Genomic DNA, 15803 nt, shown 5'->3' with positions numbered 1-15803 from the left:
CCAGGGAAAGCTTCAAAGCCAGCAGCAAGCCAGGCACACGCAGTGGGGAAGACTCCCAAGTTGTGCTGCCCTCTAAATTTAACAGGAGGGAGAGTTATTGCTTCCTGCAGAGAGAAGATGCTGATGAGCTGCTGTCTACAGCACCCCACCTCTACTCAGAGGAGAAATACCATCTGGCAATGCCACCCCTGGAGAGCTGCCAACCTTTGCAGTAAAATACTAAGGCAAGAGAAGGTCAAGATAAAGGAAGGGGAGCAAAAGCAGGCAGAAAGATTAATTCCTGCCAGGTGGTATCAGCCCAGACACTGGAGCACAGAACTGGATGGATGAGCAAGCAGAGAGGAGTTCAAGCAGGATAAAAAGAGCAAGAAGCAGCTCTCTGCAGGAAAATAGTGGGTGAGGTAAAGAGGAGGCAGCTCAGAGCTGCAGAGCAGCTCCAGGGCAGGATCTGCTGGGATCTCCTTGGTGGGTGCTCCTGGCACAGAGCTCTGCAGTGCCAATATTGCAGTATACACACACCAACATTCCAGGGGTGCAGAGCCAGTCCCTGCTGCACCAGCAGCACCACTGCTGCTCCCTGCCCATTGAAAAACCCACCCCATCCACCAGAATTCCAGGAATACTCCAGGACACTGCTCACTGCTTGCTTCCTGTGCCTCCTGGGAGAGGCCAGGTTCTCCAAGAGCTTTATTGGGAGCAGTAAGGTGTGCACAGAGGTGAGAGGCAGCCAGGCAGGCTGGGGGCTGTCAGGGCAGGCGTGGCAGGGCACAGGAGCCCCCCTTCCCCTCGGGGGTACCTTCTGACTCCAGGCGCTCCAGCCCGTAGGTCACGGCCGTGCTGCTCCTCCTCCCAGAGGGAAGGGCTGTTCTCCTGACTGAGGCCACTGATGATGGAGTTACCAGCACCACAGTTCTGCTGGATGGCTCCTCTGTCTGTCCAGCTGGGCTAGAAGACATCCCACCAGTGGCTGGGACAGCCTTCTCACTGGTGACCAGGATCCCATCTGTGAGATCTGCAGGGGACAGGGAACAGCAGACACTCAGCCCAACAGCACTTTTGAAAAATACTAAAAAACTCCTTAATGAAAATTTCTCAACTTTTGCTTCCTTTGAGACTCTGCTGTAAGGAAACTTGCTCCTCAAGGGCAGCTAGCAAAGGATGCTCCCCTTAATGAGGGGAGAACCCTTAAAGGTTTTAATTCCATTGCTTTAAGGACTACTCATCACCACACCCTTGCAGTTTCAGACACCAAGACACCAGTTGAGAACTGAGACAAGTGACAGATCTGATAGCTCATTACAAAGATAAAAGTTGTTGAATTTATAATTAAATCCCAGAGCAAATTCAATTAGTGGAAACTGCCAGAAGAACCTTCTCCCCCTTACAAACAGACCCTAAATTTAGAGATACAATGCAAACAGCTTTTTCCTTTTGATGCCCTGCAACACAAGAATTACCAGAAAAGCTGCCCAGCAGCATTTTTACTACAATGGTCCCCACTACTGCAGAAACACACTCCAGCTCAAAGCCAGCCTCATGCTGAGGGAACCCTGCTACACTCCTGCCAGAAGACAGGCATGTACCTGCCAAGGTGACACCAAACCAGCAGGCAGCAGCTGCAGGAACCTGACTGCTTAAAGCAATTCTGTATGAGCTACATCAACCTGAGAACAACATTTCCTCAGAGAAATGAAAATCACTGCAGGTTTCCACACCCAAGGGCTTGCCAGGCTCTTGCAGGAGGGTGTCCTTCCCCCACCACTGCCACATAATCCTGGTGAAATTTTCATTCTCTGGACAGAGCATCAGCAATCTGTGACTGCCTTTACTTCCAAAAGCAAGAACCCTCCCTCCATAAATGAAAAAATGTTTAAGTGTCTAAAGCTAAAGGCAGACTGGGGGGTCCTATGATTTGGGGCACCTTATTAAACTCTACTCCACTTATTTGGGGCAAATAAGTGCACTTGGTGCAAAGAATCCATACTGGCAAATTCCAACGTGGTAGAGCTCATGGCATGGGCAGCCCAGGGTTAGAGGCAGAAGGCAGAAAGTTAGCAAAAAAAGTCACTTAAAAGAGGGTGTTGCATTGACACTGCAGTGCCCAGGCACTGACTCTGGTTTCAGACACCATCCCATCCTGTGGAAACCCTTGAGGCAGAATCCTACCTTCTGCATGCACAGGGCTCACTGTGGAGGAGGCACCAGCTGCCACCAGCACCTCGGTGGCACTGGGAGCTGTCAGCACCTGGGTGTCCTCCCCGCTGTTCTCCTGAGGAAAGCTGGCAGCCCCTGCTCCCTGAGTGGCACCAGGCACCTCTGCCACAGCTGGCAGAGCAGCATCAGCCTCCTGGGCAGCTGTTGTCACCTCCTGAGTAACACCTACAGCAAGAACGAGTGTCACAGGACAGCTGGCAGCAGCAGAGCACACAGCTGGATAAAAGGAATAGAACCCCATGCATTAACAATTCCAGAGCCACAGGGCCAGCAGCAGGTCCAGCCTGCAGTGACCAGCTCCCACTAAACCCCCAGCTATGCTGAAAGGTTTGTTTTTGTTGCACAAGCCTTACAGACAGTGTTGTTTCCCCAACATCTGGGAAACAGCAGAGAAGGAACCTGCTGAGAAGTCAAGTGCTTATAAATTAATCTAGAAATTAATCAGTCAGGTTTCATCACCAGCCTGCAATTAGCTTCCCTTCTTTTACAGCAAAAATTAGGTCTTTTGGATGCAGTGAAGAGAAATCATCCTTTTGCATCTGCAGCCAAAGAGGGAAGAATAAAGACACCCAGCAATTAAAAAGTCCTCATCAACCTAGAAACATGTCACTGCCCAACACCTGACCAGCCTTTTTTTTTTCCAGCATTTCCTTTATATTCTAAGCACAAACAGGAACACTGCCATGAGGCTGAAGGTGCCATCTCTGGAGGTATGTGCAGGGCAAGGTGACACCATCAGCCTGTGGCAGGCTGGCCAGGAGTTCTGCCTGCAGGTAAGAGCTGGGACAAGCACTGGACAGCCACAGCTGCACTAAGGGGTGAGGAGACACCACCAGGAGTTTGTTACAGGGGCCAGCAGGTCTCTGCACAGACCCTTGTAAAGCCAATCAGGACATCAGTGGCTCACTGGTACAGCTCACTTTAAATCCCAGCAATGAGAGGCAAGTGTCTGCAAGAAGCAAGTTTTACCTTTCCATGAACTCTCCAGAGTAGGAGAGAGCTCAGGCTGGGTATCTGTCACCACAGCAGCCTCTGGCTGTGATGGAGGGATGCTCTTCTCCTCCTCTGCTGTGACTGCACTTATGTTTTCCAGCGAGCCAAGATCAGCTGTGTCTGCATCTGACAGGTTCCCAGTGTGGGAAGCATCACTGCTGCCTGTGGAAGCTGCTGGCAGCTCCTCTCCTTGCACTGGCACTGTGCAGTTGCTCTCCTGGGGAGGCTCAGGTGCTGCTGGAGGGGACACTGGGGAGGACACTGCTCTTGTGGCATCCTCCTCTTCCTCCTCCACACCTTGCTGGGTGGTCTGGGATAGTTCTGTTGTCCCCAGTTCCTCTGTCACCCTCTCATGAAGCATGCTTCCCCCTCGGCTGATGTCCCCCAGTTTTGTGTCATCCCAGTCAGGTGGCACAGTGTCCACAGGGGGGATGGTGACAGTGCCAGCCGTGGTGGGCAGCTCTTGCTGTGTCACACCTGTCCCTGCTTCTGGCTGAAGGGAGGCCTCAGTGGCCACGAGGGGATGTTTGTCAGCCACAGAGGTTGGTGGAGCCATGGATTTCAGAGGGCTCCCTGTGTGGGCTCTCAGCAGCTCCAGCTCAGAGGTCACAGCTGCAGCCTGGCCAGTTGGGATGGCAGGGTGGCCACTTGCTGCTTCCCAGCTGGGGGAGCTGGGGCTCAGCGTGGGCTGGGGCACAGCTGGGGGCTGGGAGCTGCTCTCTGCTTCCTCTTCCTCCTCAGTGCTCCCAGAAAGGGGGTTTGCTGAGGGGCTGGCAGAGCTGGGCTCCACTGCCACACCACCCTGTGTTGTGGCCTCACCAGTGGGGCCACCAGATTCCTCCTGGGCTGGGGGGCTCAGCGTGGTCACAGCTGTGGTCAGCATGGCCCCCAGTGCTTCACCCTGCTCCAGCTGGGGCTCAGTGGGAGCCAGCTGCTCCCCAGGCACAGCAGGCAGTGTCCCAGCAGAGGGGAGAGCCCCCAGGCCCTGGCTGCCAGGGACAGCTGCTCCTTCTGCAGTGACAACTCCATCCAGGGCTGTCCCAGATGGCTCTGCTGACACTGCACATGGCTCTTCAGAAACTGGCTGCTCAGAAGGGCCCAGGCTGTTTTTCAAGTCCACCATGCCTGTCCTTTCATCTTCCAGCCCATTCCCTGCCCAGGGGCCGTGCTGGACCTTGGTGACATCCCTGTCCTGCAGAGGCTGAGTGAGGCATGGCAGGCTGCAGGACAAGAGCAGGATGCTGCAGGTGACCACACTGATATCAAATCCTCCTGATCTCCTCATGGCTGAGAGGAGATGTGTCCAGAAGCCTGCAAGGCTGGCAAATCCAGAGACCTAGAAGGGGAAAAAGGAACCAAAGATGACACACACCCATAACCAAGCACAGAGCCAGGGCCTTAAACGACCCCTCCCACACATTCCATGCAGTGAATCCCCCCACCTGTTTTACTCTTCTCTTCCTGCCCTACCTGGAGATGCCAAACAAAACCAAATGTTGAGTGAAGCCCAGGACAGACCTTGCCCAGCTCTCACCCCAGCAGCATCAGACCTGCAAGCAATGGTGTGGATCAACCTGTTTGTCCTGAACCAAGTCCAAACAATGATGTTTGTCAGAGCCATGAAGCCTCAGGTTTGTTCTGTCCAGCCCTGTTTGTGCAATGGCACAGGGGGAGACCAAGGAAGCTGCACAGAGAGCAAGATGGGTCTGTGGGGGACAACACAGACCAGAGCCACTCCAGGGCTGCACCATGTCCTGGCTGAGGTGCTTGGCCCCACAGAGGAGGGACAGCCCAGAGAGCAGCACTGCTGCATCAGCACAGTGCCCGTGCTGCACTGCACCACGGAGACACTCCCAGAAGGTTTCATGCCCAGAATCACTGTGGGAGCCCAGAGTTTCCAAGAGAGCACTGAACCTGGAGCCCAGCAGTGATGCAGCCAGCTGGATCCTGCCCTTGGCAAGCTCTGCAGCCTCCAGGCACACAGCTCCAGCTCCCAGCACCTCCCTTGGCCATGTGCCTCAGTCCCGGGCTTGCTCCACCACCCCAGAGCAGAACATCCCATCCAGTGTGATCACTGGTCACACCACAAACATCCCTGTGCCACACAGCACACCTGGGTGCTGCTCCTCCTCCTCCCAGCTCCAGGAGAAGCTGGCCAGGGGCACAGCCAAGCCCTACTGCAAGAGCTCCCAGCCAGCAGCAGCTTCAAGCTCTTTATCTCATGTGTTCCTCCAGTTGTGGGGCCCCCAACATGACAAAGACCTTGAGCTGTTAGGATGAGTCCAAAGAAGAGCTACCAAGTAGATCACAGGGCTGGAGCACCTCTGCTATGGACACAGGCTGGGAGAGCTGGAATTTGGAGAAGGGAAGGCTCCAGGGGCACACTGGAGCACCTCCAGTGCCTAAAGGGGCACCAAGAGAGTTGGAAAGGGACTTTGGACAAGGGAATGGAGGGACAGAGTAAGGAGGGATGGCTTTCACCTGATGGAGTAGGTTTAGATTAGGTATTAGGAATAGATTCTTTACTGAGGGTGGTGAGACCCTGGCACAGGTTACCCACAGAAGCTGTGGCTGCCCCATCCCTGGAAATGTCCAAGGCCAGCCTGGATGGGGCTTGGAGCAGCCTGGGATAGTGGAAGATGCCCCTGCCCAAGGAAAGGGGTGGAATGAGGTGAGATTTTATCATTCCCAAGTGAACTGCTCTTCCCTTCGGGCTGCAGGAATAACAAATATCAGCAAGGAAAGAGGTTGGGGCTATCAGAACCCACCCCTTAGTCTGCCAAAGACCAGCAAGAGCCACCCTCACTGCTCACAGACACAGAATAAACCCCTAAACGTGCCACACTCCTCATTTCCCCACCCAAACAACACATCCAGAACTGTTACTTGCATTTGTACCCACAGAGCAGAGGCACAAAGCTCAGAACCAACCACTGCAGGCTCCAGCATCTGGCTGAGCCTTCAGGGCACACTGAGTCACTTTTTCCATTCTCCCTAAAGCCTCATCCCAGCAGTTTGAGCTCCTAGAATAATTCCCCATCACAGGCCACACACATGCACCAGGTGCTCAGGGACAAGCAGAAGCCACTAAAATATTTTTAGCATCTTCTATATCTGAAGGATGGGTGGCCACTCATCTATTTTCTCTATCCCCTCCCCAAAAAATAGCTGAAAATTGACAACATTTAGCTCTTCTTTCAGGCTAATTCTTTATGCACTTTTGTAATTAAAAAGCACTAAGAATATATTATGCAAGTTAAATTGTTAGTGCCTAACTACATGCATCTGCCTTACCATGCAGCTGGAGATAAATCATGTGTACCTCAACACCCCTTTAGCAATGTTAAGAGCAGGCACATTGAAACATCAAGAAGTTAGTTATTTTCTATTTTTAAAAATAGTTTGGCTTTAAATACAGCTTCTCAAGGAGTCAGGAGCATTTAGGTGGCACAAATGCTTTCAGCAGTGCTTAAACATAAACAGAATTCCAGCTGCACTTGAAAAAGCCCTTCTCTTGCAGTCACATACATTATACATATGTATATACACATCTGTACAGATATTTTGCAGCTTTCTAGCTCTAGACTCTCAAATAGCCCAAGACATTCAGGATGTGGTTAGAAGTAGTAAAATACTCATCTCCTCCCAACAAGCTCACTCCACCTTTCCTCCTGGGTGGTAGATAACCTGGGCACTCAATATCAGCCTGATAAAAAGAGTTCCTGGGGTCCTTCAGGCAGCTTCATATTGATTCTACCAGTCTGAAGAGCCCTGCTGGTCACAATCCTACATTTCTATAGGGCAGAAGTCATACTACAGAGTTATTTGCTCAGGAAATCCACACAGGCAGATGTAAGCTAACCCAGACCTTCACTCTCAGTGAAAGCAGGAGATTGTGGCATGGAGTTTGCTGCAGGATAATGGCACAGGTTCACACTTCAAAGAAGATTAGTCAGGGCTTAAGATCCACTTAGCTTTAGGAAGAGGCAGGATTAGAGAGTGTGTGAACAGCAGTGACCTGGCTATCTCCTTAAGCAGAGCTTGACACCTCGCTGAAGCACTTCCACTGAATGCAGGAGCTGCAGGTACCTGCTGCAGAGCAGTCTGTTCCTCAAACTGCACTGAGCTACACATTTATCCTCCCATCTGGTTATTTTTATAGCCAGCCTGCTCTCCAGCCAGGCTGGAGCACACTGCCCTGACCAAGCAGCTCCTCTGGAGTAAGCCTGAGCTTTTCTGTTACCAGCTCCAAGGTGCTAACTCGATATTTCATGCTGCAGGAACTCCTTGTCCCCAGATTTCACCTGGCATCCTCAGAGCTGAAGCCCTGGAGGCAGCTGCCAAGCACTGGCCAGGCTCTCAGTGGAAAACTAATCCTTGCTTCCAATAGGAAGCACACAGTGAGGGCAAGAGACAGTGCCAGCTACTTCCCCTGCACTTAATGACAACAAATCCCAGGAGGTGCAGCTCCTCCAGCCGCAAGGCAGCACGGCTGCAGGCAGCCAGGGAGCTTTATCTTCAGCATGGAAAATAATAACTTTTCTTTGAACACCTGGTAGGCTGGAAAATTACACAAAGGACTGCTAGGCTGAAAACAGGGGCCAGAACTGGGCATCTCCAGGAGCTACCCACAAGAATAAGAACCATCTACTTCAGTGGGGAAGTCAGGAAGCTGAGGGACAATAAATATAAATTGGTCACCAGCTGAAGCAGTGTCAAGACTCAGTTGGATCTTTCTGAGCCAGGCTGCTTGCCTGCTCCATACAATTAGCAGTAGTTATTAAACCATTAACCCCCTCTGAATTCCAGAGACCTGTTTGAGATCAGCTCTTGGGGGGCCCAACAAAAGCCAGCTCAGAAGGAGCCCTGGCCTGTAATGGTCACTCCAGCAGGGCAGGCTTGCAGGGGACCAGCACAGAGCAGAGCAGATGTCTCTCCTTCAATAGCTCCTCCTTGCATGGACCAGTGGTTTGTGGAGACATGCTGCAAAGGATTAAGCTCCCCCTCTGTCCCAGCTACTCCCTCAGAGCTTTTTTTTAAGAGTTTCACCCAGCCAGCTTACTTAAAAAAACAACTCTTTCCCCCATCGCCTCCCCCCTACCCAAAAAAAAAAAAAAAAAAAAAAAAAAAAAGCTGTTATTTTCTGTCTCTTTCAAGTTACAGCTATGTTTCTACCCAAATTGTAACAGTGAGGAAAAAAGAGTACCAAGTTTTAAACTCGCTTGAATTAGTAACTCTGCTCTAACAATCCCTCTGACACAGGGAGGACACTCACACTCTGCACGCATCATAAAGCAGAAAGCAGGAGATGAACAGCCCCAGACAAATCTGCCTTGCCTTTGAAAAGAGCTTCTCACACCTCCAAGCACAAGCTTGGTGTCAGCCTGGGCTGGCTGAACAGTCCTGGGTGTGCTCAGCTCTGCAATTCACCTGACAATTCGTAAGGGAACCGGCAAAAAAAAAAAAAAAAAAAACCCACAACAAAAAAACCAAACCCACAACAAACAAAAAAACCCTGCAAATCTTTTAATGCGAAGATTTAGCCAAAACACACAAGTCAAACAACTGGCAGCCATCAAGTGCTCAGTTTCAGGGTGCTAATGTATGCCATCCAAGCCTCATTACTTGTGCTGAATACAAAAGGCAGCAGATAATACACTGCAGAGCTCCAATTCCTACTTTTGTGCACAAGCCGAGAAAAACTCCTTCATCTCATCTTGCTTTATGTCCTTTGCCCAGTTCAACCGAGCAGATTAGGGAGCTGATGCCTTTCCAGCACACACTTCGGGTAAACAGACCTCGACCAGCTCAACCCCCTCCAAGAGCTCCGTGAAATCCCAGCAGGGACACGACTCTACGCCAGCCACCAACACAAAGTCAGGTGAGAAAAATTATGTCGAGACAAGCACAGATCAGAGGGGCACATCCTCTCCTACCCTTGAGGATGCATCTTTAAAAGCAAACAAATGAGGTATTAATATTCTGTGAGGCCAGCTTCCCACCGGTCCCACTGAGGCACCTTAATACATAATACATCACCTCCACTTCCAGCCTCGGCATTCCAGCTGTAGTTCTTTGAGGAGCCAGAGACACGACATGTTTTAGGCATTATTCCCCCAACCACCACGCGATCCCTTGCTTTGTTCGGAACAGCACACGGACCACCTATGGAAATCCCTACCGGCATTTGCAAGTAAAAGCTGCATAGTTCTCCGTGGCTTCTGACCCGTGCCAGGTCCCCGGCACCACAGAAGTCTAAGGTCTAGCACATTCCTGAGGGATTAGGATAGGGAGGAGGGGGGTGTTTAACAATGAGGCCAAAGGGTGCAGCAGCTTTTTTAAGCAGCACAAGGACAGAAGCGCTGCTGCCCAGGGAGCGGAGGGGGAGCGCTCGGATTGCAACCAGCGAGAAACGCTCCGCAATTCCAGCGCCTCACCTAAGGCTGACAGCAACAGCACACGGGAGAGCTGGAGGATCCTGCAGGTGAAGGTTTAAAAACAGATTAAATGCACTTTGTCAGGCCCTTCTGCCGCGGGCAGTGGGGTCCAGAGAATGGGATTAGGGCGGGCTTAAGGCTTGATTACACCCAGCACGCCTGCTTGCCGGCACACATCCATGTCCCCGTCCTCCTTAGCCATATTTACGGGTGACTTTACACTCCAGAAGTGCTTTCTCTCCCCACCGAGCAGAGGATCAAGTGCTAACAACCTCCCGGGGACTCCTCCTGCCCAGGCCCGCAGCAGGACAGACGGACAGCGGCGGTCTCCCCCAGAACAAACACACCCCCACCCCCAAATCTCTCCCGAGGGACCCCCCATGCCGGCAGGGCTCACCCCGCTGTCCTTCCCCCATCCCCCGGGGCTGCAGGCACCAGCCGCTCTCCGGGAACAAAGAGCCGCGCCGAGGATGCGCTGCCCCGCGGGCAGCCGAGCATCACCGGGGAAAAACAGCCGCAAATCGATCCCAAACCGTAACGGCGGGGCGAGGGCGGCACGGGGGGCGCGATGCCCGGCTCTGTGTGCCCGTGCGTGTCCCGGCCTCACCTGGCTGTCGCGCTGCTGGCACGCCCGGCGCTCGGCGCTGCCCCAGCCCCGCGGCCGCACGGGCGGAGCGGAGCGGGCCGCCCACCGGCGGGCGGTGTCGGGGCCGCTCCGCTCCGCCCGACCGCCGGCCCCCGGTGGGTTTGGTGCTCCCCGGCACCCCCAGCCCCCGGGAGAGGCCGCCCGCAGCCGGGTTTGCTCCTTCTCCGAAAGGGAAGTTTGAGCATCCAAGCGCTCGGCGCCCCCCGCGCCCAACTCTTCCTTGGGTGCCCGACCCGGGGAGCTGCCGCTCTGGGCTGGCGAGGAGCTGTGACAACAAGGCCTGCGGCACCTTTTAGTAGTTTTCCATCTATTACAGATTCTCCTCCAGCGTTTTCAGCTGCAGAGGTCACCTTCCCTAATACTCCCTCTGCAAAGGACATCAACTTCTTAAATAACAGCACCCACATCAGAAGAGCTTTATTCAATTTCTCTTTTTTTGATGCTTTGTTTTAAGCACCTATTTGGCCAGTCTTGTGCATTCCTCCTCTCACCTATTTATTTTTTTTTTTCCAATAAACCCCCCATAACTAACAAACGAAGAAAACCTTTAGACCCTCAAGTCCTGGCTCACCCATGAATTCCCTTTGCCCAAGAGGGATTCAGAAGCCCATACCTTGACTCCAAACCCCAAATATGAGAACGGTTCAGCTTCCTCTCACTCCCCCAAGGCCAATGCCAGGAGCAGCACAAGGTCTCTGCTGCACACTGAGGGTTTTATCCTCCCTCCCAGGCAGAGCAGGGCTGCAGCAGGTGCAAGGTGTTTGAGCTGGGCAAGGACAGGTGAGGAAAGACCAGAAATAATGATCTCTCACAGAGGCAATGATTGGGGTGGGAGGATTTGGGGGGGTGGAATTGCTAGGAAGGACTAGAGGGAAGCTATGGGATAGGTGAGTTAAAATCTTGATTTTCTAAACACAAGCTCTGCCACACGAAGCAAATCAGTGAATTTTCCAGTTTTGGTAACAAACTACAAAATAAACTTTTCTTTTTTACACACAAAAGTGAGATGTAACCTGCTGGCACAGGTCACTCAGCTCTTTAAGAAAACAACATAACTAGTGGAGGAAAATGAGATATTCCTTATCAACAAATTGTTAATTATTTTATCTGTTAGCTGTGCTACTGTTAATAACATCTATATTCGTGATTTGCTCTCTTTGTGCCTCTAAGCACAGCAGAAGTTTTACCTGTTTAACTTTAGAGAAACAGTGTGTTTTCTACTAGATTTCAAACTGGATCCAACCCACTTGATTTGGTTGTAGCACTGTACATCCAATTTTTAAAAATTTAAAAAAACAGATTTGTTGCAAGTTAAGGCAGTTTTTTCAGGGAAATATTGCTAACCCCTGCATGAGTTGAAAATAAAGTGTCAAAGTGCCTGTATCAGCAATAAAGACAGCCAGTGACAAAAGGCATCACTAAGAACTTCAGAGTTAGGCTTGGGGTAGGAAATGATCACTCAAAATGATGGGGAAAGTCCCTTCTGAACTGTAAAATCTGGGGAAATGATTCATTAATCAATATTTCTAGTGCTGGAGCATCTTCATAAATAAAATACAAATACATGAAAAGAAAGGATGTTTCCTCTCTCCTCTAGGGGAGATGGGGTGGGAGGGAAGGATGAGGTAAGATCAGCATTTTTAATTCCATTTTTTAAACACCAAAAACTCCTGGATTAGGGACTCAAAACTCTTCACAGGTTCAGCTTCTGCCCTGGCCAATTGATTTTGGCCAAGGGCTCTGGCTGAGAAGAGGGGGTGGCTCAGCCATGCAGGAGGTGCCACCTCCCAAGTTAATGGTGCAGCTAGAACTTCCAGGAGACTAAAATCAATTCTCAGCAGCAACACTGCACCTTGTGGTGGGTCTGGGATTGATTCCCAAGCTGTTTGTGTGTGGGAAAAGGGGCAGAAAAACACTCCAGCAGAAATCAGAGTCCTCAGGGATGAGTCAAGGGTTGGGCTTCAGCAGCTGCACAATTCCCCCCTAACAACTGACCTGGGATTCAGAACAAGGGATCTTCCAGTGGAAAGTGTTGGAACAAGATGATTTTTAAGGTTCCTTCTAACACAATCCACTCTGTGATTGTATGATAATTTCAACCCCATTTCTATCTAACCATTACAATTACTGGAAAAGTTACTTAAAATGTAAAGCATGTGTAAGGGATGATTCAGTGTTCTCCAAGGATGCAGAGCACTTAATAGACTGGAGAGGTTTTCACTTCCCCCTTGCCATTGACTCTGAACCCAGATTGGCACCATGTCCTCTCAAGGTTAAATATTCCACTTCTAAGCACTGGAACCAAAATAGCTGGTTATCTGTGCTTTGTTTTTTTTTTTTCCCTGCCTAAAATTGCACATTCCCTGTACGCTGCAAGTTCCTCTACCCCACATAACCTGCCAAAATCAGAGGCTTCTGCCTTATCAACAAAAATATCTGCAGACTGAAAGAAAGAGGCATGATGAAAGAGGCAGAAATCAGAAATCATCAGAGAGCACTCTTTTGTTATTCCTTTCTATGGTTTATTAGTTGGAAATACTGATTTCTAACTCAAATCAGTATGCCATGGAGCATGCATGTAACCAAGCAAAACAGGCCCCACTTCCACAGCAAGTTAAGAAACATCCATTCCTCTCCCCTTTTAATCTTGCTCTGGGTTGAGACATTTCAGTACAATCCTCTATCCTTGTCCTTCAGAACTTCTCACCTGAGGTGAATTCAGAGACTAAATTTGGATGCAATTCTCATTCTTCCATGCAGGTAGTATAGCTGGGAAAGAGAGGGACTCAAGTCCCATCCCCAGCTCTGCCTTTTTAGGGGATTTTCAAAACTGAATTTCACTGCTCTCAGCCTCCACTTCTTCTGTAAAATAACCATACCTAATTCTTGTAAGAGCCTCTTATAAAATCTGTGTATTATTATAGCAGCCAACTGTTACACAAAGTAATGATACACCAGATTTCTTTCACAGGGGAGATCCCTGTCACATCATTATTGCAGAACCCCAAAAGTACCAATTGCACATCCCAATTAAGAGACTAGGTCACATAAAAAAATTTTATGAAGGTATATTTTGCCTGTATAAAATGAACTAAGAAAATCATTGTCCTGACAGCAGAATGCTGCACCTTATGCTGCTACTCCTGGCACCTGTGAGGAGATGTATCAAATATCCTAAGTATGTCAGGACATGCCACAGAAGGTAAAGGCAATTTTAAAATAGTTACCATTAATTTTGCTGCTGAATGACTTTCCCAAATTGAATATTGGGGACATCCAGCACACAAATCAGTGCACTGCTCCATCACAAGACTCACCTTTACACCAGCTGGTAGCATCTGTTTTAAGGGCGCCCTCCCTTCCTACTAAACAGCAGTCACTGGAATGGAGTAGCCATGAGTAATTCAGGGAAAGTGAGAACAGCATCCCCTGCCACAGAGAGGGAAGTTTGTTTAAAATAACTTCACTTTGGAAAAGCTTGTGACCAATGAATTATTTTAAATGTAACCATATTATGAATGAACAGATTTTTTTCTTCCTCCAACTGCAAACCCAAAAAATGTCAGCTGCAATTAAAACTCAATCAGGAGAATCAGCTTGGATTCCTTTCTTCCACGTGTCTCACTGCTGGCTGGGATTTACAGTAATCAATCCTACAAGGAGGCATGGGATCCAGCTTCTGCTTCCCAGCTCTTGTGTTTCTGAAGTGCTCACAGAGCAGGAAAGCCATAGGAACTTATTTTTGTCACTAAAGTCAGCAGATGTGACTTGGAGAGCACACAGAGCCCAGATCTGCTGAGTAGGAAATGCCATTTTTACACACTCACTCTTCAGAGCAGAACCAGGCTTCTGCTGACTGGCCCAAGGTCACAGGAATCTGTTGCAGTGGCTGTGGGAATAGAGCCTGGGAGGAGCAGTGCTCACATCCATAAGGGAACCACGGCACAGCCCTTCAACAAAATCGATGCAGTTAATGCCAAGATACTCCACATGTTACAGTTTTACCAGAGACAAAGTGCTGAGGAAGCCCTCCACCTGCATATTGGAGTCTCAGCTAAAACAGCAACCATCTGTCATTCCCTTGGATGTTTTTCCCCCTGTCCTACAAACTCAACTACAAAATTAGGCAGGTAATAAGAAAAGAACTGGACCCACCACCCCAGAGCAGGCTGACCCTAAGCCCTGCTCTGACATCAAACCTTCACAGATTCACAGAAACAGAGAATCAAACACAGATCTCCTGTCACTGAGACCAACCTGCACCATCTGAAATACAGTTGTTCACAGACATAATACCCAGAGGGACTTCAGAAACTGCAGCTTTCTTTTGCTTTTCAAAACTTAAACTAAACCACTGAACCCACAGGTTTTAAAGAAGTGCAGTGTTGGTACTGCCAGTCCATCCCTCCCTTTCTAAAATAGCAAAGAGGGGCTGCAAGCCCCCACCACAGAGACTTTTGGGGTGTTTCCCATGGATAACACATGGAATTGGGATGCCTGGGTGGGAGGAGCCCTGTGTTTTAGAGTGAAACAGCAATGCTCCAGACACCACCAGTGTTTTCATTTTCCCCCTTGAGTATGGTTAAGAGCAGAGAAATAGGCATTTTGTTTTGGAAACATTCAAATCAATTAAGCCAAAATCCTGCAGCAGGAACCCAATCCAGCTGTTAGCAGAACCTCAGGGAGGAGGGTTTCATTTTTCTCCCTTCTGAGAGCTGATATGTGGATTCCCTTGAATCCATGTGCTGGGAAAAGGTGACAAAGCACTCTGTGATCTGCAGAAGGTCTAAAGCTGGCCCTAAGTATGCAATTCCCTGATTTTGTGACAAAGGGATGGGTGCCTCACTTAGCCTGTAGACATTAGGGAGACCTGGAAATGAGTACACAGCCAATGCAGGGACACAAAAGAGTGTTTATTTTATGACTGATTAAAACCAATAATGCTCTGCTGTTGAAATCTGCCTGGGTCCAGCTGAAATCTGAGTCTCTGCAGGGGTCCAGGCAGGCATTTTGGCTTTCAAGGGAGCAGAGAATTAGCTGGGCATGCTGTTCTCTGCTGCAGCCACGCAGAGTTTGTGCTGCAGGACACATTCCTCTATGTTTGCAATGTTTGCAAGTGCTCCACGGGGATTAATTCAGCTGAGAGCTGCCTGCTTCGGGGCGAGTGCAGAAAAGTGATTTTCTTTATGAAAAACGTTCCCTTTTAACCCTCTGGGCGGGTTCTGCAGCTGCCACCTCGAGGCAGCAGCGCTGCGCTGTGACAATGACAATGTGTCTGCAGGACATCTGAGAGTGGCTTTCTTCTGCCAGTGGCTTGAATACCAACAGAATCCTGAAAAGGGGGAGAGAAAAAGAGCTGCATTAGGCAAAAAAGTAGTCCTACAAATTTTATTTTGTTGGAGCGAGTTCAGAGGAGATCAGAGATGAGCAGAGGGATGGAGCAGCTCTGAGATGGGGAAGGGCTGAGATAATTGGGATTGCTCAGCCAGAAAGGAGAAAGCTTTGGGGTGACC

The 15803-nt window shown here is 49.9% G+C and overlaps 1 protein-coding gene across 4 annotated transcripts in view; it reads right to left on the bottom strand.

Annotated features, from left to right (window-relative positions):
* ARMH4 (armadillo like helical domain containing 4) overlaps positions 1–15803 on the bottom strand; it is a 153095-nt gene that overhangs the window by 38233 nt on the left and 99059 nt on the right. The window contains exons 1-4 of one of the 4 annotated variants that reach the window (XM_079309314.1): positions 10904–11101; positions 3184–4543; positions 2167–2379; positions 797–1012 (exon numbers count right to left, since the gene is read on the bottom strand). In XM_079309314.1, the coding sequence (XP_079165440.1) occupies positions 797–1012; positions 2167–2379; positions 3184–4492 (1738 nt within the window). In that variant the 5' untranslated portion in view covers positions 4493–4543; positions 10904–11101. Of the gene's footprint in view, positions 1–796; positions 1013–2166; positions 2380–3183; positions 4544–10251; positions 10331–10903; positions 11102–15803 lie in introns of those variants that run through there. The other 3 variants (XM_079309312.1, XM_079309313.1, XM_079309311.1) reach the window with 3 other exon arrangements.

The sequence above is a fragment of the Erithacus rubecula genome (genome assembly GCF_903797595.1).
Source record: "Erithacus rubecula genome assembly, chromosome: 6".
Taxonomy (NCBI): domain Eukaryota; kingdom Metazoa; phylum Chordata; class Aves; order Passeriformes; family Muscicapidae; genus Erithacus; species Erithacus rubecula.
This window is presented reverse-complemented; position numbering and strand designations above follow the sequence as displayed.